Raw genomic sequence first — 25,129 nt, forward strand, 5'->3', positions numbered from 1 at the left:
CACAAGGATGCTTTTAGGTATTTGACACAGCTGACAAAGAGGCACCTTCACATAAGGCGTTAATTATTTTCCCTTCCACTATGGGGTGGCTGTGGCTCAGGAGGTAGACTTTAAGTTTTTTGTTTTTTTGAACAAAACTTTTTGCACAAAATGAATGGATGAATGTTAAGGAATGACAGCTATTTTTACACACAGTCCCACAATTTTAGGCGCTAAAAATTCAGTTGAGAAGCAGTTTCACAGCGAGGAACAGAAGCAAAACTACAAAAATAGTGTCTTTGCCTAACCAATTATAGACCCAATAGTACATATCCATTCATTGTTGCTTGCATGTAGGGTTTGGGTGCAATGTTAATAGCACCCAAACCCTACTCCTAAGCCTAAGCCTACTCTTAGATGGACCAGGGTGGATCTGGTGGATGATATTACTTAGAGGTTAGTTTTCTTCACTCTGTCATAGTTACAACTTATTAACAGGCCGATCCATTATAGCTAGCTTGGTGAAAATGTGTGACATATTGACAATTGTCTAAATGTGGTATACTGAGTATATTGTGTTGTGTGTAGAAAGAAGACATCAAATCTGATGACCGTTCAGAGCCCAGCCAGCCAAAGCCCAAGCAGGGCTGGAAGGAGACCACAATCTATAGTCTTCAGAAAGGAGCCGGCCAGCCTCCAATCACCAAAGTCGTTACACAGAGTGGAGAGGGCAGGCATCCCAAGCTCAGTAAAGCTTACTCCAACCAGAACCCAGGAAAGAGCACGCTGCTTTCCAGCCATATGGAACGGCTTCTTTCCGGGGCACCAGGCACTCAGCAGGGCAGTCCAGGTGGCGAGGCGATGTGGCCCAAAGGAAAGCTCCACTACCTCAGCTACGTGCGACCAGCTTTAAACGACTACACAGAGCCACAGACTCGGGTTGCTTTTGGCTCCAAAGCCCAAAAGCCTAATCTAGACCAACTGCTATTCAAGGCTGACTCGAACCGACTCACCGCAAAACAGCCTCTTAGGGCCATGGATGGTACGATCAATTATAGTTGCTTTTTTCTCCTCTACATTTTCAGGAAAATTTAGCATTTTGGTGCTTTTTTTAATGCATTTATAAATGCTCTAGCAACCCTTCTTTTCCTGTCCAGAGCGATTCATCCAGAATCTGGTAAACCAACTGGGGAGGCACAGCATCAACATGGATGCTTTGATGGGCAAAGATTTGGACCAGCTGGCTGAAGTCATCACAGGAGCTCTGCGGGAGGTGGATGTGGAGCGCCCTGCGCTTGAAGCTCAGCCAGGACCAGGAGCCACTGACTCCAGGGGGAACATGGAGGGTAACAGGGAGCCCCAGGCAGCAATGCATTTGAATCAGGACCAGGACCTGAAATCAGATAAAGAGCAGGATCTAAACCAGAAAAACACACTGAGAATGAAACAGCAAGGTCCGTATGTCTACTGGTGAAAGAGAGAATAAAAGCTTGCAGCATTCATGGTAGTGATGAGCATATAAATGTAAGACAGAATAAGACATTGTAAGCTGAAGATGCTTTAGTAAGGCTTTGTTTATGTAATTTCTGTTCAAAGTGCTGCCAGAGGTATTTTTGAGTCTTTCATTTTGAGTCATAACTGTTTTTTCTTGCTAAATACAAAAGAGTACTTCAGTTTTCACACAATCTGCTCACATATATTGTGTTTGTTTCCAGGCCAGAAAATAGACGGCGCTGACAAAGAGCCCGTTGACAAGGTGAATGTAAAATTAATCTGCCCAACCAACAAATTGGTTTCTCAGGGAGTGAGACATGTCCAAACTTGCATTTTATTTTCTTTTGAACACTTTTCAAACGGGGATGATTTGAAAGTTGTGCAGACTACCATTTACTTTGGCATTATTAGAACTTGAAAGCAAATTTGCAGCTGCAGAAACGTAGAAAATTCCTTGATTGTTGTCTGACCCCAGCGTTTTCGCTGGATGGAACGTTTTGAAATCAGAATTATTTTGCACAATGTCACAAAACTCTTGTTCAACAATGGTAAATGAGTAAATCTACTAAGCAGCCTTTAAAATTGGTAAAATAAAAAAGATGTTATTAGACCTTGGACTGGCAGTTACACTGAGAAACGCTGGTGAATGCACAACAAATTCATATCTTTTCAGTTGCTGATAACAGACTTTCTTTTGATTAATTCTCTTTTGTAAGGAGACAGAAGTAATGTGTAGGTAGACATAAAAGGAAAATGTCTCCACTATTCTAAAGAGAATTCATTCTTGATTCACAACAGCATACCGCCTTCTTCTCCAAGCTGCTGGACTACCTCAACATGGAGCCCTTTGGTAACGCTCCAGAGGTCAACAGTGGGCAACCAGCCCCGCTCCAGAAAATGGTAGGACTGGAGACCGTGCATAGCCGCACAACGCAAGACCAAGTTCCCGTCCCCCACCGCTGGGAGGAGAAGACCATGACAGCACCTGCGAAGGAAGGGTCCACTTTGCGGCTGACCGGTGGGGCAAAGGACCCTGACGTTCAGGTCGATTCTGACATTGACAAGTGGATGCAGAGGATTCAAGGCCCAGAAGGAAGGAAGCAGCTGGAGGAGCCACAGAAGAAGGACATGAAAGTCAAAACCCAGCTGGTCCACGTGGGAGTGAAGGAGTTTTCCAGCAGAGGGAAGGACAGACACTTTGGCTACATCATCACCGGCACAGAGTAAGTATGATTCAAACATATGATGTTTATACATATATAAGAAATTACTACCTCTCATATTTTCCTAAACTTGACAAAAGTTTTTTGGTGAAATGAAATCCAAACTAAACCCTAAGCCTTCTGAAGATCACAGTAATGCTGTTGACCAGAAAAACCTGTTTGTCTAAATTAGGATTTATGGATGAGGGGCTCCATGTTTTACTGAGCCAGATGCCCTGATAAGAGCCACCAGGTCACTGAACACCTTAGATGTGATTATTTAGACAGATAGTTGAGTTTATATTGTTAAAGCAAATGTAATTTCCTTAACAACATGACTGCGGCCTTATCTTATCAACTTCCTATTCATATTATTAGTTGCTCAATTACATATCACTAAATTAAGCTTGCTTGATACAGAGATGCTGCTTGGGAGCCAGATATCACCCTAATGACTAATAACTGAATCTGCTTTTGCAACAAAGTGCACATTTTTAATGTCTTGATGCATGCTCAATCATCCAGGTAAGGAAATCCCAAAAAGTTTCTCCCACTTTTTGGAACAATTTTAATATCTTTCTAAATTTTAGGTTGGAATAGTTGACATCTCTAAAACAAAGAGAACCAAACTAGTGCTGTTTTCTTGAATGGGATGTTAAGTGTAAGACAGGAGCTTTTTAAATCCTGCTGTGATGGACTGCAAATGCTGAGAAAATCTTTTCTGCGTAAGTCATTTAAGCATAAACTAAAGAGAAGTGGGCCAAGAACAAAGCCCAGTGGGATTCCTGTTTTAGATAAATGATCATCATTCACACACACTGATCATGGTTGTGAAACCCACACATGTGGAAAAGTCCATTTGATGCTTCTAAACATAAATAATGATATAAATAATAACAATTAAGATTGTATAGAAAAGGAAGGATTCTTATCTAGAAAACTTGTAGGCTGGATGTGACTGATGAAATTTGAGTGCACGGATTACTTTTACTTTACAGTAATATGAAATTCAATAGTTTTTAGTACCACCTTTAGCAGTGCTCGCTTTCACCGTGGAGGAATTTTTGCCACTCTTCTTTACAGAGCTTTCTTAATAACCCACCACAGCAATTCAATCAGGCTGAGGGTTGCAGTTTGGACCATTGTAACACCTTCATTCTTCTCTTTTTTAGCCATTCTGTTGTAGATTTGCTGCTGTGCTTGGGCTGAGGTTTAATTGTGGATCAGATGGCCTCACATTTGACTCAAGAATATTTTGTTATACAAAGTTCATGGTCAACTCACTCACTAAGAGGTGCCCAGCTGCTGTGGCTGCAAAACAAGCCCAAATCAATACCCTTCAGCCACCGCTTGACATCTGATATGCTGTGTTTGGTTTCGTCAAACATGGTGCTGTGTATTACAGTCAAACATTTCCACTGTGGGTCTGTCCAAAGCACATTGTTCCAGAAGTCTTGGTTTGTTCAGATGCAACTTTTCAAACTTAAGCCATGCTGCCATGTTCTTTTTAGATGATTTCTCTTGGTATCCCTTCCAAACAGGCTATACTTGTTCAGTCTTTATTAATTGTTCAGTTTTAATTCTTTTCTTTCTAATGTTAGGGTAAGCACCAGTGCCTCATGCTACTCCACATTACTATATATATAATCTGACTAGCCATAAAAAAACTAGAAGCCTTTATTAGAATTTAAATTAAATTCTAATGCATGATGTGTTTTGTATTTTGTGGTGTTTTTATACCAACCTAGAGACAAATGTCATGGGATGAGACACTGGATGTTGCAGTTTGCATCTCCACAAAAATAAATTGCAGTATAGGATAGAAAACATTGAGCTGTAGTATGTAAAGGGATGACATGATTGTCCCTGACAATGCAGTGCAATGCAGACCCATAAATTTCAGAAATACTTTGTATGTCAGTACAGTCGGGTTGCCTAAGCCATCATCAATAACATTTGTGTTTAACATCAGCAACAGCACGAGTCCCTGTCTTATTCCTCATTGGGCTCTTCTAATTATAACTTTACAGCTGCCTCCATTTACTGGTGATACAGTGACGCACTTCTTTCAAGACAGACTTGTTTAACAGAGCTTGATACTCAGCAAATGTCTTCTTTGTTAGCTTACCTTAAACTGCATGCATCCTCTATCAAAACCACCCACATGTGAACTTCTCTATGCTACAGGATACTGTAGTTTGAAATCCTTTTTGTGTGTTGTACCTGATTAGAAAAGCAGGGCTGATACATCCCTCAGTGTGTAGGTATTACTGTGTTGTATTACAGCTTTAATGATGATACTTTGTCAGCAAAGGCAGCCAAGTTCTCTCTCCTTCTCTCTTACCTCTCAAGCTCAGCAAAGATAAGTTCCTATCGACTCTGTCTTCGCCCCTGGCCCTTTCTCAAATCCCTTTATAGCGTTATCAAGTCCAGTGTCAGAGGGTTGTCCTTCACCTGTTCAACACACGTACTCTCATAAAGGTCCACTGGGTACAGTCTTTGTCACCTTATTGCCACACAAATAGGAATAGCAGATTAAGACGTCAACACACAATTTAGTAGGTGAGGGTGTGCCAGGGGAAAGAAACAGGTCACCTTCTGAGTGAAATGTCTGCCCCTCCTCCTTCTTGTCTATCCTCAGCCCACCTAGTGCATGCCTATAGTTGGCCTGTACAGGTGTCTGTGCTTTTGCTGCAGACCTCATGATTGCACAGTTGTTATCCCCGGCTTCTTTGCACCCTGCAGTGACGCTACGCAAACCTGCTTATCTGACAGCTCCTGACATTGTGGCGGTGGTAGTGGGGGGTTTGGGGAATAGCAAGAGGATGGGATGGTGAATGTGGAGGGGGAAATGGAAAGGTATGGATAGAAGAGAAGGAGACAGAGAGAAACCCAAGGGGAAAAGTGCTAGCATCAACAACCAAGTCACTCCTGTTGCTAGAATTACCACAGAGGGATGCAGACGTGTCTGGAATTGCTTGGTTGAATCTTTAACTTTCAAAACCCCTCGAAAAGTGTAGGGAAAAAAAAAGAAAGAACCTCCCACTCTCTCAAAGGTGGAGTGAATCAGCCGCTCATGCACGGCACACTGTTCTGCTGAAGAAAAGCTTCTGTAATGTGGTGTCAAATGCAGGCTAAACAAAATATGTCAGCATAATTCTGACTAGAGTATGTCCAAAGGAAAAAAACATTTTTTTTTAAACTTCAAGATGATGCCGAGTATCTTAAAAAAAAACACAAAAAAACACATAAGTGATATTGCACTCAATATCCAGTGCAGCATGAAATTGTTTCCCAGTTTATTTCACATTTCTCCGCAATGAGGTGGTAACAAAATTTGAACGATGTCTCATTATGATCCATGACTTTTTTTTTTTTGGTCCTGCATGTCACCTTGCAGTTACTCGGCAGTCTCGGTGATTCCAGGTTAAGCTGTCAACAATAAAGTGGCTTTCTGAGTGGGTCTGTGTGGATGCCCTCCTCATTTCTTCATACGACGCGCTGGCCAGCAGATTGCCTTTGTTTGGTCTATTTCCTTGCCGATTTACTCTCCCAGTGAGAGAGCAGCCGTGGACTGAGCTGAGATGAGGCATGGCTTTATCAGACCACCATTACACTTCACCTCCATTCCATTTGCACCTTATTATTCTCATCTCACCGTGAGGGCGCGTGCGTGCCCGGCTGTTTGTGTTCTCTGTGTTATCGTGTTTTACTTTTGAGTTTGCGTGCGCGTCGGTGAGAGAACGCCAATGTAGGCGAAGAAGAAGAAGAAAGATGAGAGAAGGAAAGGGAGAGAAAGGAGCGTCCATATGATACAGCCATTACACCTCATGCAGGTTCCATTTGCACCTTATTGTTTGTCTCATTGCTGGAAAAAAGCAGGTGATTTACCAAGCCTGAAGAGGCAGCTGATCCCTTTTCCCTCGGCACGGTGCTTTGTGTGTTTGTTTGTGTTTGTATGTGTCTGCAAATGCGTGCAGCACATCCATTCAGACGACCGTAGCATTCGCTTGTGTGCAATGACCCAATTGTGGGTATGAATTGTGACAGTATCTCCCTAAAAAAAATTGCATTTTAATGGCTAAACGGTTGTATGTTGTATGGGCGTGAACCTAAAAATTTGACGCCTCTCCATGTATGTGTGTGTGTGTTTACCCCCAGCTCCCTCACCACTGACCAGGGCACGGACCTGATGGAGCATCTGACCCAGAGATTGAGCCTCCACGCTGCAGACCTCACCCAGCTCTCGTATGTACAGACACAAAAAACATCCCACATTGTTGCAAATAATGATTTACCGTGCCGTTTACAAACCATACATCGAACAGAGGATAATTGGCCTCATTTGAAATGTTTTGTTTTGTGCCTTTGAGGATGAGGAAGCCGAATGAAGGTTGTCCAGTTGCTCTGAGCATCGTGAAAATGCTCTGCTACACTGCCACAAACTGTAGGCGTTTGTTGTTTTTTTGACCTTTCGGAGTGTTTGACTTCTCGCGGGGAGCGAAATCAGGCCTAATTACCTCCAGACACATACTGATGTCTCCATTGTATTCAAAACACTGCCTAGCCGCTATTGTCACTGTGCGCCTTGTCAAAAAAAGAGAGCAGTCAAGCCATCAAACGATTTTTCGTTAGAAGCAAAGAGAGGAAGCTAACGAAAGGGAAGCAAGCAGTGAATAGAGAGCTGGAAAACGAGAAAGTAGTCAGCAGGAGGCGGTTAATATATTAATGAGCAGGCGAACTGTCCTTGAACCCAGGCTGTTTTGTGCTTGTACCATGGTTCTGCTGTACACTTGGTGTCAGACCATGTAGGAGGCAGAGGAGACATGTTCGCCGAAGATCTGACAAGCCTTTCAAGACACTCCTGCAGGAGGAGTAAAATCTGGGTGGTTCAGTAACACTCGCAGCATATGAACACCAAAGCCGGTGCAGTGCAGCGTGAGGCTGCACTGAAACTGTAGATACAGAGTATTCGGGCTCAGATAATAGTTCCTGAGAGGGTGAAACTATCAGAGCGTTCTGTATCTACTGTTAAGCATTGAAAATGCGCACAGGGGCCTTAAAATAAATGTAGCCAAGGAGGCGTTCTGATCTCGATCTTTAAATCCAACCTTTGGGTTTAGGAGGACGAGGAGGACGTAGCATAGTGCCGGCGCTGATTTCGTTCATTTTGTTATTATACCTGTCATTTCATATCACTCAGAATCAACTCCTGACACTCAAACCCAATTAGAGGGTATTATTGCTGTGGGCTATTATTCGTTTAGAAAGGGGTGAAAGACCTGAGTGAAAGTTGACTACAGGATAGTACAGCACAGGTACCTGCATTTAAAGTGCTACTTAAGGTGCAATTATTATGCTTTTCTTTATTTCCTGTCATATCTATACCATTACAATAGGAAGTAATCACATTACATGTAGCCACATGCTTTCAGGATGGTCTAAACACCCAATTTTACACAGTTCTACCTTCATCTTGTCACAGAGATGATTAATAATGCTTAATATGGTTATCTCTGGCAGTGAGCGCAGACGTACCTGCTGGTCAGATCTTTGGTTTGTGAGGGGCAGCCAATGAGAAGGAGCCAAAACAGTTTGTTTCAAACAGTCACTAAGCTGACTGCACCAATTAAGGCTCAGTATAAAAATGAATACACATGATTATAAACTGTGATTCATGCACAGCTACTCTAGTAGAGTCCAGGAATAGAAATATGGAGTTGAATATGAGCACCACAAAATGTAGTATGAATTAGGATTACACTGAGTTTAATCTGTTTACAGAATTTAAAGAAGTATACAATATTTACAATATATAATGTTTACAAAAGTTCAACTTACAAAGGGAATAAAAACCTTCTTTGATTAATTTGAAGACAAACTATCAGATTGGTTGCTGTGGTTTGATTTACACGTAACGTAACAACAGGCATAGACATGAGTTCATAAAACTCAAGTTTTCACTATATTTGAACAAGCAGTGAATTTTTTCTTACGTCACAATAGTGAAGTGGGGGTGGGGGGTTCATACAAAGATGTACAAATGACGATGTGTCCTCTTCTTTGGAGTCATAATGATAACACAGAGAAATAATACACATGTTTTTAGAATCAGTGGGAATAAACCACACATACCTTTGTCCCCAGTGTCCTTTGAAAATCAATATCCCCACGAATGTTGCCACAGATGCTTGAAAAACCATCATCATTGTTTTTTACACTATAAAACTTACCCAGCAGTATATCTCTGCATGTACGTGAGTTCATTGCAACTAATAACTAATTCATAATATTCATAAAAGAGAATTAAATGTTATATGGTTCAGCATTTCTGTGAGTGTACAGTATCAATGGTGCCTGCTCATTATAGTCATTTAGCCAGTGTGAAAACCACACAGTTGCTTGAAATAAAGCTTTCCGAAACACATCACGTCATTCTGATATGGAAGAAAGAATACAGCAAATTTCCTCTTTGTCTGACTTGTTTATCTGCGTCCTTTTTTCCCCCTTTTTACAAAGTAATGAAAGCGCATTCATGTAGAAATAGCCGAGGCGAAGGACATGATGCAAGCTTATTGTGCCTTGTGCTGTGCGGCCTCGACAGGTGAGTGTTTGAAAGCCTCTGTCTGAATACGAGTCGGCTGGAGTACAAGAGCTGGGTCGGAGCACGCCGCCCTGCTTCGGGGGGTCTCTCTTTCACACTCGTTCTGATGAGCTCTGATGGTAAGAGAGGAGGAGGAGAGATACTCAAATACGACAACAGGCAGGCAGAAAAGACTTTCAGACAGAGAGTATGAGAAGAGGAGGCCTGGGCGCCGTTAAGATTTTGAGATGCCGAACACAATTATGTTTGAGCTTGTTCCTACGATAATCAGCATAAAATATTCCCCTTTTGAAAGAGACTTGAAATAGCTGGATGATGATGGGCAGGGGATGAAATGTTCCTTTTTCAGATGACGTAAGGGTTTTACTCTTTAGAAACACTAGGGGGAGTGGGACACACACTCACTGGTCCATCCTCACACACAGTCTGTGCAAGAACACACACACACAAACACATCCTGCCAATATCCCGCCAAGCGCTCTGCACGTACATACTCCTCGTGTCCCACCAGCAGAGCTAATATGAAGTCCAAGCTCACACATCCGATAACACAGGAGGCAGTGCGAAGTCCTCTAGATAACTTATCTATCTTAACTTCATCTCCCAACTGTGGCAGTCTCCCCCCGCCTCCCAGTATATTTAAATAGGGTTTGTGCGGTTTGAAAAAAAAAGGGAAAAAGAAATCACGTCAGTTCAATTTGAGATGCATTGAGATCTCAGGCAGAACAGCCTCGGCCAAGGAGGACGAAGGCAGGGGTAAAGATTGTGGAAACATTGACATTTACGAGAGCAAACAGAGGCCAGGTGAAGGCGTTAGAGAAGGACATATTTCCTTCAGACCTCTGTGTGTGTGTGTGTGTGTGTGTGTGTGTGTGTGTGTGTGTGTGTGTGTGTGTGTGTGCCTGATCACAAATGCATCAGTGCACGGCTGGGTCCGTCTGTCTGGCGGTATTTGCCCGTGTTATTGCTCCTGGCCGAGTGAGCGTTGCTGCCTCTGTACCAGGCTGACTGATGGTGAGTGGGTCTGGGTCACAGCACTCTGGCAGTCTGATGAATCTCGCTCTCTGTTGTACAGTCTGGCAGGAAGTACACTAGAAATGTACGTGCACTTTCCTGGACATAACAATTCCGACATGATGATGTACTGAAATGCCAAAAATGGGACCCCGACACGCTCTCTTTTCAGTGTTACTTATTGTCGTCTGTCAGTAAATTATGGACAAAACATCTATACATGTGCTGTTATATAAGTCATATACACTAAACACATTTTATCTCCTTAATTTTAGCTCTTTCAGACTCATTGGACTTCTTTAAAGCTGTCTCCACTCTCTTCACTTACTTAGAGAGTAAGATAAGCATTGCCAACTGGTTAGCTTAACTCCGCTTAGCATAAAAACTGGGGAGAAGGAAAATACAGCCACATACAGCTCATACAGTCTGAATGCAACTAAATAAGTCTATGGTTTTATCACTTTTACAATACACTCAGCAATCACTTTATTAAGTACCCCATTACCTCCATTAAGTTCAACATTCAACTGTTCTTTAGCACAGATAGCTAAACAGCTAATCTCATGGCAGCAACTCAACGGATGTAAACATGTATACGTGGCCAAGACAACATACGGAAGTCTGAACTAGGCATCAGAATGGGGAAGACGGGTGATTTAGGTGAGTTGAATGTGTCATGGTCTGAGTATTTCAGAAACTGCTGAGATTTCCCAACAGAACCATCTCTAGAGGTTTCGGAGAATAGTCCTAAAATGAGGCACACCAACCACTACGTTGTTGATGTCAGAGCTCAGAGAGGAATGGCTTTTAGCTGATAGGAGGCAACACCAACGCAAATTAAAACTCATTACAATCAAGGTATGCAGAAGAGCATCCCTGAATGCACAAGATGTAGCAGAATTAGCAGTAGAAGTAGCAGAAGACCACACCTGGTGTCCCTCTTGTTAGCTAAAAACAGGAAACTGAGGGCACAGTGAACAGAGGATCACCAATATTGGACAACAGGAGACTGGAGAAACGTTGCCTAATCTGATGAGTCTTAATTTTTGCCATGACATTCGGATAGGGTACGATCACAATATGGGATAAACAACATGAAAGCGTGCTTCCACCCTGCCTTGTACCAAACATTCAAGTTTCTGGTGGTGGTGTAATGGTGTAGGGGATATTTTCTTGGCACACTTTCAGCACCTTATTACTAACTGAACATTGTTTAAACACCACAGCCTACCTGAGAATTGTTGTCCATCCCATTATCGCCACAGCGTACAGGTCTTCTGTTGGCTGCTTCCATCAGTGCCGTGTCACAAAGTTCAAACATCTCAAACTGGTTTCTTGAACATGCCCTCCACAGTAAGCAGATCTCAGTGCAGCAGCTTTGGCATGTGGTGGAAAAGGAGATTCACATCATGGACAAATCTGCACTGCATGGACAAACTTCTAACACAGAAATAATCTGTAACAGGTTCCTCTGTGTACCAGTGTTAAATTACTTCATTATTCCAGAAGTCTTGTTTCCTTTAAACAAGTGACAAAATGTACTCATAAAGAAAGAAGAAATAGAACAATTTTATGTGACGGTAATAATATCTTAAAGAAGACAGAATAAAGCCTAGCACTACGCTAGAAGCAAAGAAAATTGGTCTTTATTGTACAAATTGTTCAAATAAGCAGATTTGTATTAGAGACAGGTGCAAATTTCCGCACCTCGGTGGTTAAATTTTCACTTGCTTAAAAAAAAGAGCCATTTGTGACTGAATGAAATAATAAAAGTACTTGATAATAAGCTGATTGCTCATTCTGGCCTTTTCATGTTTTTACTAAATTTGGGAAGTGATGATCGTTTGTTTGTTCATTGTCGGCGTCTCAGTCGTCACTGCTTTAATATTAATGTTGAGTCTTGAGGAAAATGACCTCATTGCTACGTTGGTTACCTTTTCCCACTTGGGTTTTTTGCTTTGCTGGTCCGCTTTGCTGGTCCGTGTTTAAAAGCGAGCCACACTCACTGCTGTGCAGTCGATGTGTGTTTGCTCTCTTAGTTGTTAAAAATGGTCTCCTTGCTTCTAGAAAAAATCATTTCATTTGGGATCTTAAGAGGTTACACTAAACATGAGTAGGATTTTTTTCTTTACACATTGCTTCACAGGTTTTCTTTTCCCTTGACCATTGCTGGGCGGTCTCGCCGAGTCTGCTAGGGTTGTTAGATTTTATTTTATGGCTAACCTCGGGGACCTTCAACATTTATTCTCCTCCAGGGGGAGAAGTCTGTTGCTGACTCCTGACCATACAGAGGAAAATGGGTGCAGAGAGTACAGGCAGGTTACTGCAGGTGAAGGGAAAACAAGGCGCACCGCTCATGACTGTACTTTGCTCTTTGGCCAATTTCAGGCTTGAAAGGAAAACAGAAATCATGATCACTCCACATATTTTCTGTGGTAGGTTTTGTTTGTTTTTTGGGTAATTTACAGTTTCTCTTCTTAATATTTCTGTTCTGTTGGTGAAACATATGCCTGAGGGCTTCTGAGTCAATATTTAGCATCTTTATGATCCTTTGCTGTGCTGCTTATAGGAGTCATTTCCCCAAAATGTTCTGCTTTCCCAAACACTTAATCACATCTCTGTTTAACATACATATTTTTAAACATATTCCTACATACAACATTGCTTTTAACACTTGGTAATTTTGGCTGTTCCTTTATTACTCATGTGGATGGATTCACATGTTTTGATCAGACCAGAGAATGCGTTCCTGTAATCGGAATACTTTTTTCAAGTAACAAGTAAAGTAAGGGATTACTGTTGCAAAAAGTAATTAGATTACTGTTCCTTTCCCGTAAGCACGCTGCGTTACTGCAATACTGCGTTACTGCAATACTGCGTTACTAAACCGTGATTTTGTTTGTGAGAGTGTCCCATGACAATGACGTACAACCGCGCTCCATATTATCCATTGTAGATCTCAACAGACGTGTGTAGATCAACAACGGATAATATGGAGCGTGGCGTGGGGGAAAGTATGACCATACAGCATTTAATGCGTGGAAGTACTTACATTACTTTAAGTTTCAAAAGTGACATAAACATTAGCGTCCACTGTACACTCTGCGTGGGACGAAAACGTCTTTCTACAGCGAAAAATTTAATCTGATTACTTTATGAAAATGTGTGTGACTTCACCGTCCACTAGGGGGCTTCATATTGTGACTCTCACTTGAACAGGTGGCCCCATAGAAGAGTGGTTTACATGTCACAGGGTGGAAGTAATTTCAACGTTTTATTCTGTGCATTTTATAGTTTGGTTTTACAGTTGCATGTTTCTATATTTTTTGAGAAGTTGTTACTTTCTATTCCTACTTCCTTATTAAGGTAACTATCAAAATATCATTTAGAAGTGTAAAAATCTAACCTGCCAGCAGCTGTACAGGCGTTTCATATGATATTTCTTATTTGTGTAATATTACAGTAATCAGTAGTTGTTAGAGATTTTGTAAACATCGAGCTCGAATGGCTGATTCTACTTGCTTCCAGTCTTTATGCTAAGCTCACCTGTAGTTCGATCTTCACAGATCATGGACCTGAGCTGTTGAGCGTCTTCACATTTTTCCAAAAACCTGCTCATTCTGTTTCTCCTTTGCTGTTTATCTGCAGCGTCCTTGGCCCTGCCTTGACGTTCAGAGTCGGTCCGAACCCGAAGAACGTCACCACTGCAGATCTAGTTCAAGTTGCAGGTAAGAGCAGCGGTCCGTATTTCCTCACATGTCGCCCTCACGCAATCATCCCATTGACAACCTTCACTGCGATTCATCTAATTTTTACCAGCCGGACCACTCTGTGACAGTCTGGGCTCCAGTAAATGAGAGCACAGATTAGTTTCTCCCGATACAGTAGATAGGCTGGTGTTCATCTTGTTCGGACAAACCCCCGTCCCTAAGAAGATTATCAACACCGGGCGATGACAGATGACCATCAGTTACAGAGATGATGAGCTCAGCGTGCACACCTGCTATTTCTGCAAACACACACACACACACACACATATATAGTACACAGCACAGTTTATTTGGTGGCAGGTTGAAACAGGTTTGCAACGGCCAATCAGACGGAGTGTACACTTGTGTGTGAGTGTGTCTGCATGTATGCACTTGTTTGATGTAGACTGATGGAGAGCTGTCACCCACAGAAAGGAGGTTGTCAGTATGCGCTGCCTCCACTCTCCTGTTCGATGTCTGCACTCCGATTAGCCCGGCGTTGGTGTTAGTGCGTGCAGCAAGTGCGCCTATGTTTTGGATGTGTGTCGATGTCCTTGCTTTGGTCGGAAATGACTTTGTGAAGCACAGCAATACTCCCAACAGTCAATATCATCCAATATCACCCCACTGGAATCAACATGGTGGTGTTGTTATTGGCAGAAATGTGTTGCTGCTCCAGTTTTTCTGCGCGGCGACATTTTTTTGGCACCAACTCGTTTCCCATTAGGGAAGCGCTGGATGATGGCTGATGATACAGACTTACCGCAAGAAAGCCTGAGCTGGGGGCTGAGCTTCGGTTCAGCGGGTTTAAGGGTGCGTTTTCGCACGCGCGTGTGTTTGCCGGATTACGGTGTGTGTCTATCTTTATCCCGCGCCGTCATCCCACTTTTGCAGTGTTTGTTCAACAAAACGATCAAATGAACAAATATCGCGGGCGTTGTATGCACGAGGTATTATTTTTAAACTGTATCGTTTTGGGGTTTTTTTATTCTGTCTTAACGTTTTGTTTTTCTTCTTCATCTCCTCCCTCCCCTCCTCGCTTGTGTGACTGACTTTGATGAGGTAGCGTGTGGCGAGAGCTAATGACAGGCGTGAGCAGGGCTGAAATGTCAGACCAAATGTTAAGTCAACATGATCATGAGCCTGACCCATGTTGATGAATTATGAATACAGCCCACCTGAATAGCAATTTGTAAAAGTGAACAGACGGAGCTTATCAAGCTACTTCCCCTTGGATGCATTGTTCTTTTATCCCAGTAGACCGAAGAGTTTCAGCTCTGAAATGTATAAAAAGTATAGAAATAGCACTTAGAGATAGCTGACTGGTTGGATCCTCTCTCCGTGTGTCCCCCCGGTGACCTTAGATTAAATCCTACCAGAGCTTTATTCCCTGCGCCCCCTCCTACCTTGTTGCCCACCCTCTGTTTCCACCACAGTGTGAAGTGGAGTGGACTTCCCACTCGCCTCCCGATATTAAAAGCAATCTGAAGTGCATGCACAAACTGTCGCTTTGTAGCTGTTTCCCAGCTCCAAATGAGCATGCGTGACACCGAATTCAATGCAGTGCAGCAAAGGCGTGGTGATTTCAAAACGGTTACCAGGTTGTGGAGCAACAGCATGGTTAAAGTGCAGTCTAAAAATCAAACTGACACCCACATGCAGTGGCCACCTGGGTAATCCTGGCTGACCTTTGCCTTATGTGTGACTGTGCATAAATGACGTGGCCTCCTAATGAACTCATCGAAACCCCTGCTGTACTCTGTGCCCAACCTGCCGCTGAGAGCCTCCACATCCAGCCTGATGGCAGTCGTGAAACTACAAAACCCAAGAACGATGGTGAGAATGTAACAAAATCATCTTTCTTTGAAGCAGATCAATAACCATTAAACAGGTCTAATTAGTCATTTGCCACCAACATGAGAGAAAACAGAGATGCCCGTAAAGACAAGTCAATTTTCCTCAATAAATTTGCTGCAAGCGATGATTGCAGGAGACTCTTTCAAATGCACCAGTAACAAGAAGATTTTCACTTTAAAATGATAGAAAAAGAAGCAAATCTTTACAACTGAGGAGCGAATAAACATAAATGTTCAGGATCGCTCTCGGTAAATGACTTCAGTGGCAATCAGAATCGTTTTTATTCAATTTCACTGTTGACTAAATGACGGCTTTCATGCACTGCTTTTGATATTTTGCATGAAGAGAAGCTGTTGCCATCTAATTTTCCTGTCGACTAACATCTGACGGTTTTAGCACTACTTGTGTTGTAGACTGGTTTTGAGGGCTTCCACTAACAATTACTATATTTCCATTATTGATTATTCGGTATAGAGTTTGGTCCCAAAAGGAAGAAGTTTAAATGTGACTCACATGCTCCAAGAGTGGAGAGCAATAAAGAAATTAGAGTAATGAAACAAACTGAAAAAGATGCAAATACTCACATTTCAGGCGCTTGAATAAGCGTTGAGAGTGTTTGCTTTGAAAATGACTTGCGATTAATCTTCCTGTGGACTAAAATATTGTTTTAATGCTGTTCAGAAAAATGTTTGCTTACTGTCGGGGCTGCAACAAGTTATCATTTTCACTGTCAATAAATCTTTTCCTTATTATTTTAGATTAACAAGTAAATTGTTTACTGTCCTGTGTGGCTAAATAAAAATGGTAAAACGACTCCAATTTAGCAAGTTCTCAGTCAGGTTTGTTATACGTTAAACCGAGTACCTTTACTGTACTCGGCAGTGTCTGAAAGAGGTTAATATGGCTCTGCTACATTCTGCTGTCCATCTATCTGCCCATCAGTTCTATTTGATGTGTTCAATGCTCCATTGAAAAGAATAGACAAAGAGACTCGGTTGAAAGGCATGGACAGTATAGAGGAGATTTGATAACTCATTGAAAAGCATCTTTTAGGCAGCAGGTTCTTAGCGGCTGTGTGGTGAAAGGCCTGCTGGGAGGTCTGACTGTATTAGTGGAGGTAGAGGCTCTTGTGTTCTGCTCAACTGGAAAACCGCAGGACAAAGGCCCGCACTGCCTAATCCCTGCTCGGCTGCAAAACAAAAGAGAAAGCTGCTGCTTTATCAAAACTACAAGGCATTCTGTGTGTCCGTGTTAGCATGTGCGTGTGGACGTGTGCGTGTTGGTGTGTGTGATTTTGTTCTTTTTTTTCTCTCTCTCTCTTTTTTTTGCAGCTGTGTTCATACTGTGCCAAGAAAATGATTTATTCAATATTTGATGAAGTGGCAGCCAAGCTGTTAAAACCAGTGTTGAGATGTGTTGTTTAGAACTCCACTTTCTTTCTCTTTTTTGCCTTCTTGTTTCCTCTCAGTGATTTCTAAACATGTAAATCACCTTCAGTCAGTGGGAAATAGATCTGTCAGAACTGCTTCTGCTCACCGAAAAGCGACGTTTTGTAGCTGGTGATGGATTTGATCCACTTACATGTTTGCGCTCTTCACGGTGAGGAGGTGGATTTATGTGTAGGAAGGGTGTTTTATAAAGCTTCTATAATTATGACTTATTTTATATATATTTTTAAATTGATAAAGATGAGATACGATGCATTTTTGCAACACAGTTATCATACCTACACGTTAAAGTATTTTATCGATTAGCTGGGAGGAAAACTGATGCTGGATGACACGGCAACTGTCTGCCTGCGGGGATCGAGGATGTCCAGGCCAAACACCGGGGTGTGTGACTGTGTGTTGAGAGGGGCTGTAGGTGGTGGGTGGGGAGCAGGGTGAGGACACTCCTATTGTCTTGGCTGTCATGGTTGGGCGACCCCGGAGCCCCTCGGAGGCCTCAAAGGCCCCAGAGGCCAGGCCGAAGCAATGAGTCCACAGGCCCCCAGGCCGTGAGAACCCCAGCCTTGGTCAATGAGCACTGAGAGTCTGGGGACCCCGGGAGCAACTTGCTGGGCCATCTGGAGCAGAGAGCAGAGACCCTGACACACGGCTGTCACCCGAGGCAGACACGCAAAGATGTGGACATAGACAAAGTCTGCCCCCGTGTTTCTGCCTCCGCTTCTGTCTATCTGACACACACACTCTTTCACTCATATGTAAGTGACAGCAGAATGGAGATTGCTGAGTCAAACGGAAGATGATGGTGAGAAAACTCCTGAGGATTTTACCAGGAGGAAAACTGAATTGCTGTGCACCTAAAAATCCTTCCCAAAATAAAGTGCTTGCCCCTTGATGGGGCAGAAAAGTTGAAAAACAGTAAGTAGACTTGCTTTTTTAATATGAAGACAGGTTCTAAGCAGACTTTTGTCATGTATGCTGGTATGATAAACCATTAAACCGCCAACATTATGATCAGTCTTCCCAATGAAAGGCCAGCGGTCTCTGTTTTTGGTCTCTACCATCTCCTGAGGAAAACATCAGAACTCTTCAGGGGCCTAATTCTCAACTTTGTTCACAAGCAAAAAACTGCCAGGGGCAAGCAGATAGTATACAGTTGTTTTAAGTTGCTATTTTTTTACTGAATACAGCTGCCTTCTGCAGATGAAAACGATTCTCTAGGAGCCCAACAGCTAAAGAAAGAGTGCAATCTCACTGTGAAGAGCCATAAAAAAACCAGGAAGAGCTGCAGATTCAGCTCATAATTCCCCCGTAGGCGACATTATGAGCGGCCCCTTCTATATTTTCATAAATGGTTATTCGTAAAAAAAAAAAAAGGCATCAGATGTTTTCTGTGTGGAGCAGAAAACATTCAGATTAATACGTGAAACAAATAGAATGTGGCATAATTTCATCACTGTTTTCCACTGTTTGAGATTCGCCTGATGTGTTTTCAGTTACGCCATCTCACTGCGCTTCCTTCTTCTGCAAGACTTTAATGACATCCTATTGGAAAAAAGGCGCCCAGCTGTTTATTCTGTATGCACCCAACTCTATTTTTCACCAAAAAAAGGCTAAAGAGCAGCGACGTACACTAGTTTGGATTCTTATTTTTCACTTTTCTGTCTTCATTTGGATGGAAATCTGAGCCATTTGCCTTAAAAGAAAGAGATTTTTACACGATATGAAATGAACCACACTGACTGGTGTTTTTTCTAAAACCATAAGAGAGCCAGCCTAAATTTAACCGGGTTCCTTTTCCATCTCACTCCACTTGTCTGTCTTCCTGTCTGATTCTGTCTGTCTTTTCTCTTTCCTTTTTTTCTTCTCTCCGCTCTGCTTGCAGGCACACACACACACAAACACCTACTCTTCTGCACACACACACCCTTGCAGACAACTCTGAAGTGAAAACATAGTAGCTGTGGCTGCATAATAGTGCTAGCTACCGTTCGAGTGGTGAGTGGTAGTCTTTTCCAGCTGAGCAGATTAGCATAGATCTCCCACGCAGACAGAGTTGACCTTCACTCTGGCAAACACTTGTCAAAATGCCAGCGATAATTACCTGCTCTCTTCGCAAACAGCACAATGGTTTATCCACCTGCATCTCAGGCATGCAGGACGGCTCCATAGTGCTACAGCCGCCTGTTTTTTTTTTGGTGTTTTTTTCGGTCACACGCCGCCAGCAAAGGTAACATAAGCCGCAGGGATTCCAGAGCGACACGTTTGTGTATCTGGTTTCTGCTTGATATTGTAATATTTACCATTCAGAAGTCAGCAAGCCGCCAGAGGCTAAAGAAATAAGTGTGAATTTAATTTTCCGAACGTTTCCTCCACTTTGGTGTGCTCATGTCCAGGCACATACAGCTGGAATGAAATTAGTTTTGTCAGCATGGGTTTCCACTATCAAGAAACACGTCAAGAAAAGCTGTTTTTTTTTTTTTTGCTTGGTAGAATCCATGTCGGATGCCTGATTGTCTGTGTGTTCATGCCTTAACATCTGTATCAATGAGCGTAGAGGTCAGAAAACAACCCGATCCCTCTCTTCCCCCACCCACCCTACCCCCTTCTTCCCTCTTTCCCTCCCTCCTTCCTTCCCTCCCTCCCTGGGCGCTCTCTTCTCTCCTCCTCATCACTGGCTGCCCTCTCTGGTTGAGTGCTTGAATGTGCTCAGTTCGGTGATCAAAGTCTTCCTCAGTCTCTTCTCCTGCATTGCCCCTGGCTCTGTGCATGCGTGTGTGAGAAAATGTGTGTGTGTCATTCAGCTACGAGCCCAGCACTCAGTCGTCTAAACCGTCACTCTCACTATCTGCTTTCAGTCTCAGTAGTACCTTTCCAGGCTCCCTTGCATCATCTCCCTGTCTGCTAGAGGGCACACACACACACATGCGCCTGTACAAACATAAATCCACAGTGATGCTCATTCGATATGACATATCTCACTTTTCTGTCTTAACGTTTATGCATTGTTGATCTCAGAAACGGCCGCTGTCTGTTACACTAGGTAAACCGAAATTTATTCACTCCACACAGCGCTCGTGTGCGCGCGCGCCTGTGTGCCTGCTAGCTGCAGGGCACTAGATAACCAGAGTTGTGTTACTCACTGTAAGCTGCTAAATATTTTCGCTTTGTTTTAGTGGAAACTTTCTTTCTCTACGAGGGTATTATATGTCTTTTTAATTCCAAGGTCATGACGCCTCTTCCTCTTTTTTTTTTCTTTTCCTGCCGCCTCAACTGCCTCCAGTAAAAAAAAAAAAAAAAAAAAAGCACTCAAATTGTCAAAGACAGCTATTACAAATGCTTTATCAGAGCATTTTGGTGTCTATAAATCGGTTTAAAACATCTAGTTTTTATCCACGTCCCTGGCCCGAAGAGCGAGCTTTCATCATCGCTGACTTTTGTGTTCATCTCATACAAAAAAAGGTGTCAGGTACAACATTTGCTACTGCGTTGAAGAGCCGAGAGTGTTCCAGCCCACGAATCGGGCCGAGTCTTACACTTGCCTTTATCCTGTATATCCTTGCCAGTCGTTCGCCTGTCCTTTCTCCATGCTCTCCTCCTCTTACTTATTCTTCTCTCCTTTGCATTATCCCTGCACCCTTAGCGTAAGGTCAGGGCTGCGCTGCTCCCGTAAACACATTTACTGTGTCAACATTGCTGTTGCGAAGCAGCTGAAGACAGTAACAGGTGCCTGTCAACAGCCGGCCTGATCTCCAGTGCATTAAAGGATCTTTGCTGTAGACGAGGATTAGTGTCGCCTGGCATTGTTTGTTTGCTAATTCCATCTCCAAGGTATTTGTGGTAAATAGGCATGAATAATTGAAAGCGATTTCTAGTGGACCAAACGAAGCTATCAGCGAATGGAGGGAGATTAATGAGTAGGGGGTGAAACGCAACGCAAATTGGAACGACGGAGCAACCTTTCTCAGACACCCGCAGAGACCCTGAGTTCGTAAACAAAAATTGAATATGCATTGTTTCGGTGGTGGGAAGCAAAGCTTTGAATCGGGAAACGGACATGGATCAAGAAGGATGTACAGCGATACGTTTGAATGTGAAGTGTGTCAGGGCATGACGCTGAGGCATTAAGGTGCCGCCTCTCTGCAAATCATCAGCTTTTAGCATTTTTAGACTGAATCGACGTATCTTCTGTCTTAACGTATAGTATGAATGGATAACAATCTCATGGATCTAAACCCTTTAATTTGTATTTGGAGAAAAAATATCCGTCCACATAAATCTATTTAAACCAGACAAAAACAGATTTTGTCTTCCTGCTTTTTAGTCTTTTAAATGCTCTGATGCAGCAATATAAGCTGCTTCATATGTGATGAAAGAAGACAAATTGGTTGCTTTAGTCTCTTTGGTAGTGAAAAAAGTGAACATGGTTGCACTGGTTCCCAAAACATCTGATGTGGTGCGCACAAAGCATCGACACACACCCGCCAAACTGGATGAGGTGCCAATGGTTTGTCTTGGTCACCGTTGGCCTACTGGGTAGAAATGAAGTAAATCAATCCAAAACACTGGAAGATGGATGGAGAGCTGGAGAGTAACTAACCGAAAGGAGCTACTTGAGCTGGTTCATACAATCCCATCTGGGAGGAGACCCTGGAAAGAGGGACATCAGGGCTTCTCAGCTTGCACCGCTTCCCGTGAGACCTGGACTTGAACAAGAGGCATGAAATACATAGACTTAAGGGTAATCTAGATGTGTAACGAGTGTATAACTTTATATAACCAGGATTTTCAGCCAGTTTTCTAAGCAGGATATAGCATTGACTTTATTGCTCTGCATCTTTCCACTTCCAGTACCTTATTTTGTCATCATTGCAGAGAACAGTGGTCAACATAAGGAAATATGAAATATGAGGCAGACCTTAATTAGTCAGAAAAGCGTTCCTGATTCTTCACATGAAAAAATAGTTAAAACCCACTGCTCTTTCAGGACAATCACAGCATAACGTGGGTGTAAATGTCAGGTTGTCGTTTTTTGGGGAAAGTTACAGGAATGGTTGGAAGCAGCCTCAAAATCCAACATGATTAACGGTGTGTGCGAAGCTGGGGGTGGGGCAACTTTCCAAAGTAAGACTGAATGTCCCTTTAAGGACAGTGAACATAGTCAGCCTTGCAGAACTTCTGCCACATCTATGTTTTGCTCCAGCTTCATGTTCATTTAAACGGATTTGCCGATATCAAACCGTCTCATCTTGATTAATAGGAAACTTACCGTGTTGCAAAATATATTATTAATGCCAAATATGATTCTGGAGATAATAATCCGCCACTTTGTTTCTCTGGAGATTTGCAGTCACATCAGGTGTGCAGACACGACTAATGAATATGGCGTTTTATTTGTGTATTAGCTTGTTCCAGTTTGCAGGTTGTTGCTATTAAGTGACACCAAATTTTATAATTGATCTCATTTGGATTTCAGCCAGAGTTGATGATGCAATTTTTTTATTTAACCAAGTACTTTTCCGTGATCTAATTTCCAGCTGAGCCACACAGGACGGCTGGCAACAGCACATTTTCTCACACATGGTGGTGAGCATAATAACAGAATGGCTCACTAGCTTCATGTTTTATGAACTGACAAAATGGCTTGTTTTGCCACAAAGTCGTAAAGACGATTAGTCGTCGCAGTCTTCTGTCTAAACAGATTGTGCCAAAGTGAAAGGGACGTAATTGTCAGTGCAGTATCTTTTCCATCAGTGTTGTTCACAAATGCCAGAAAAATACCAACTAAACCCAGCAGAGATGTAGAGTTTTTCCACTACTCTATATACACAGGCAGTCTGGCCATATAGATGGTGGGTACATGTTTGGTGCTGTGGGTTTAAGCACCATGTTGAGCAGAAAATCCAGCCTCCTCTTCAGTCCTGCCATCAGCAACACTTTTATTCTCCCTTTGGTTCATCTCGACCTCTCCACCCCCATCTCTATATTCCCTCATCCCTTCATCTTCCATGTCTGCCCGCAGTAAATGCTACTCCACGAGAGAGTCCGTGTGCCGACGGCCCTAATGTCAAGAGCAGCGGGTACTCGTGTATTGTGTTTGTTGTACGCACAGCAGTCGGTATACTCGATGGATGCCACTTTATGAAGCAGCAGACACAAACAGCTACGGAAATGAGCTTCTTTCCAGCTCCTGCTATGAACCATAATTAAATCAAAGTATTTTAGTTTTTTAATCACTCCCATCATGCAGTTGTGAATGTTTTACTGAGAGAAAAGTTTAGTTGTAGCATTTACATTATGTTTTTATTTTATTTATTTGTGGGGGTGGGGGGATTCCTTTTAAGGCACAAGGGCAAATCTCACCACCTGCAGTTCAGAGCTTGTGTTTGTGAGAGGCAGCCAATCAAAGGAAAGTTAGCTTATGCTACAGTCACACAGGGAAAACAGTGGCTGGAGACTGTGACACAGCCCAATTGGTGCAACCATGTGCGATGAACTTGTGACCTTTGAAGATGAGGACGCTTGCAACCACTTTCAGTCAGTTGCCATCTTCATAGCAACTTTAGTGCATCAAGACTGTGATAAAACAGCAATAAGACATAGTTTGTGGTTGAAAAATTTCCTTAGGGATTAATAAAGTATTCTTATTCTGATTCTGATGAATGGGGTCAAGTTGGCAATTACATTCAATCCGTTTGAGATAATACAGCGATTAACTGTGATAAAGCAGCAAAAACTGCAACTCTGTTGTTGTCTGCATACACAGAAATTCAATTAAATATTTACTTCAAAATCCCGCTAGAACTAAAATTCAAATTCAGATTTAAATGCTACATGAAATAGGCAGGGGTCGACCTTGCTTTTATATAGGCGTGTAACCAGAATACAACCAGTTGGCAACTATTTAAGTTGAGTCTCTTATTGCAAAGAGATGTTTCACAGACAAATTGTGCTCATCAGTGCAGACTGACTCAGGTTGATTGCAATGTCTTGGCAGTCTGTCTGCATTTGTAAATTAGATGGCAATTATTTGCACACCTTAAGCAATCTGTCTGAGAGTGATTTCAGTCAGTATGAGTCAGACTGCAAATTGTGAGGTGGTAAGTTGCCTCTCAACAGGTGAACAGATGTAATCGCCTTGTGTTTGAAGGTGGTCCTTCAAACACTCTCAACCTCTGGTCATCGCTCCTGCTTTCAGTCGGTGTCTGACAACAAATAAAATTCAATGCAATTGCTGGCCAACCACCCATTTTTCCTACTTACAGAGAGAAGGTCACCTTATTCGTCCCCTAGTGTGACTGAACAATTAAAGGAGAAGAATTCAAACAGCTTGTTTCAGACAGTGAATAAACTGAGGCCCGGCAATAAGGTCCAGCATAAAATAAATACTCTGCAAATTAAGCAAAACAAGTAAAAAATATGAACAATCAGTCTGGTTTAAGTAAACTGGATTTAAACTCGGTCGTTGAGCAAATTTAAAAAGCAACCTTTTCTTTTATATCAACAAAATAAAGAAGCTAAAGAATATTTTACAAATGATGTTTTTACTCTTTGTAACTGTTAAGTGGTTTCTGCTTCTTCAGGAAATTTCCAGAAGTGTTTGATGTATGCTGCCATCCCGTGCTTTAAAAAACTTCTCATCATCATCAGACTTATTTGTAATATCCAAAAATTAAAATAACAAAAATTGGTTCATTCAGTGGCTTTACATGTCATGCTGCTAATAGACTAATAATTTCTATCAATAGACTATGTATATTGCAATAAGAACGTTACCTTCTTCCT

General features: G+C 42.4%; 1 protein-coding gene across 2 annotated transcripts in view; it reads left to right on the plus strand.

The window, feature by feature from the left end:
* The window catches only part of ptprn2 (protein tyrosine phosphatase receptor type N2), a 146,903-nt gene that overhangs the window by 36,979 nt on the left and 84,795 nt on the right, over nt 1-25,129 (plus strand). For both annotated transcript variants that reach the window (XM_005912387.3, XM_014330314.2), the window contains exons 5-10: nt 568-1,021; nt 1,137-1,433; nt 1,695-1,735; nt 2,272-2,696; nt 6,837-6,923; nt 13,942-14,021. In XM_005912387.3, the coding sequence (XP_005912449.1) occupies nt 568-1,021; nt 1,137-1,433; nt 1,695-1,735; nt 2,272-2,696; nt 6,837-6,923; nt 13,942-14,021 (1,384 nt within the window). The remainder of the gene's footprint in view (nt 1-567; nt 1,022-1,136; nt 1,434-1,694; nt 1,736-2,271; nt 2,697-6,836; nt 6,924-13,941; nt 14,022-25,129) is intronic.

Source organism: Haplochromis burtoni, unplaced genomic scaffold (genome assembly GCF_018398535.1).
Source record: "Haplochromis burtoni strain Fernald_Lab_line unplaced genomic scaffold, NCSU_Asbu1 Contig_1, whole genome shotgun sequence".
Taxonomy (NCBI): domain Eukaryota; kingdom Metazoa; phylum Chordata; class Actinopteri; order Cichliformes; family Cichlidae; genus Haplochromis; species Haplochromis burtoni.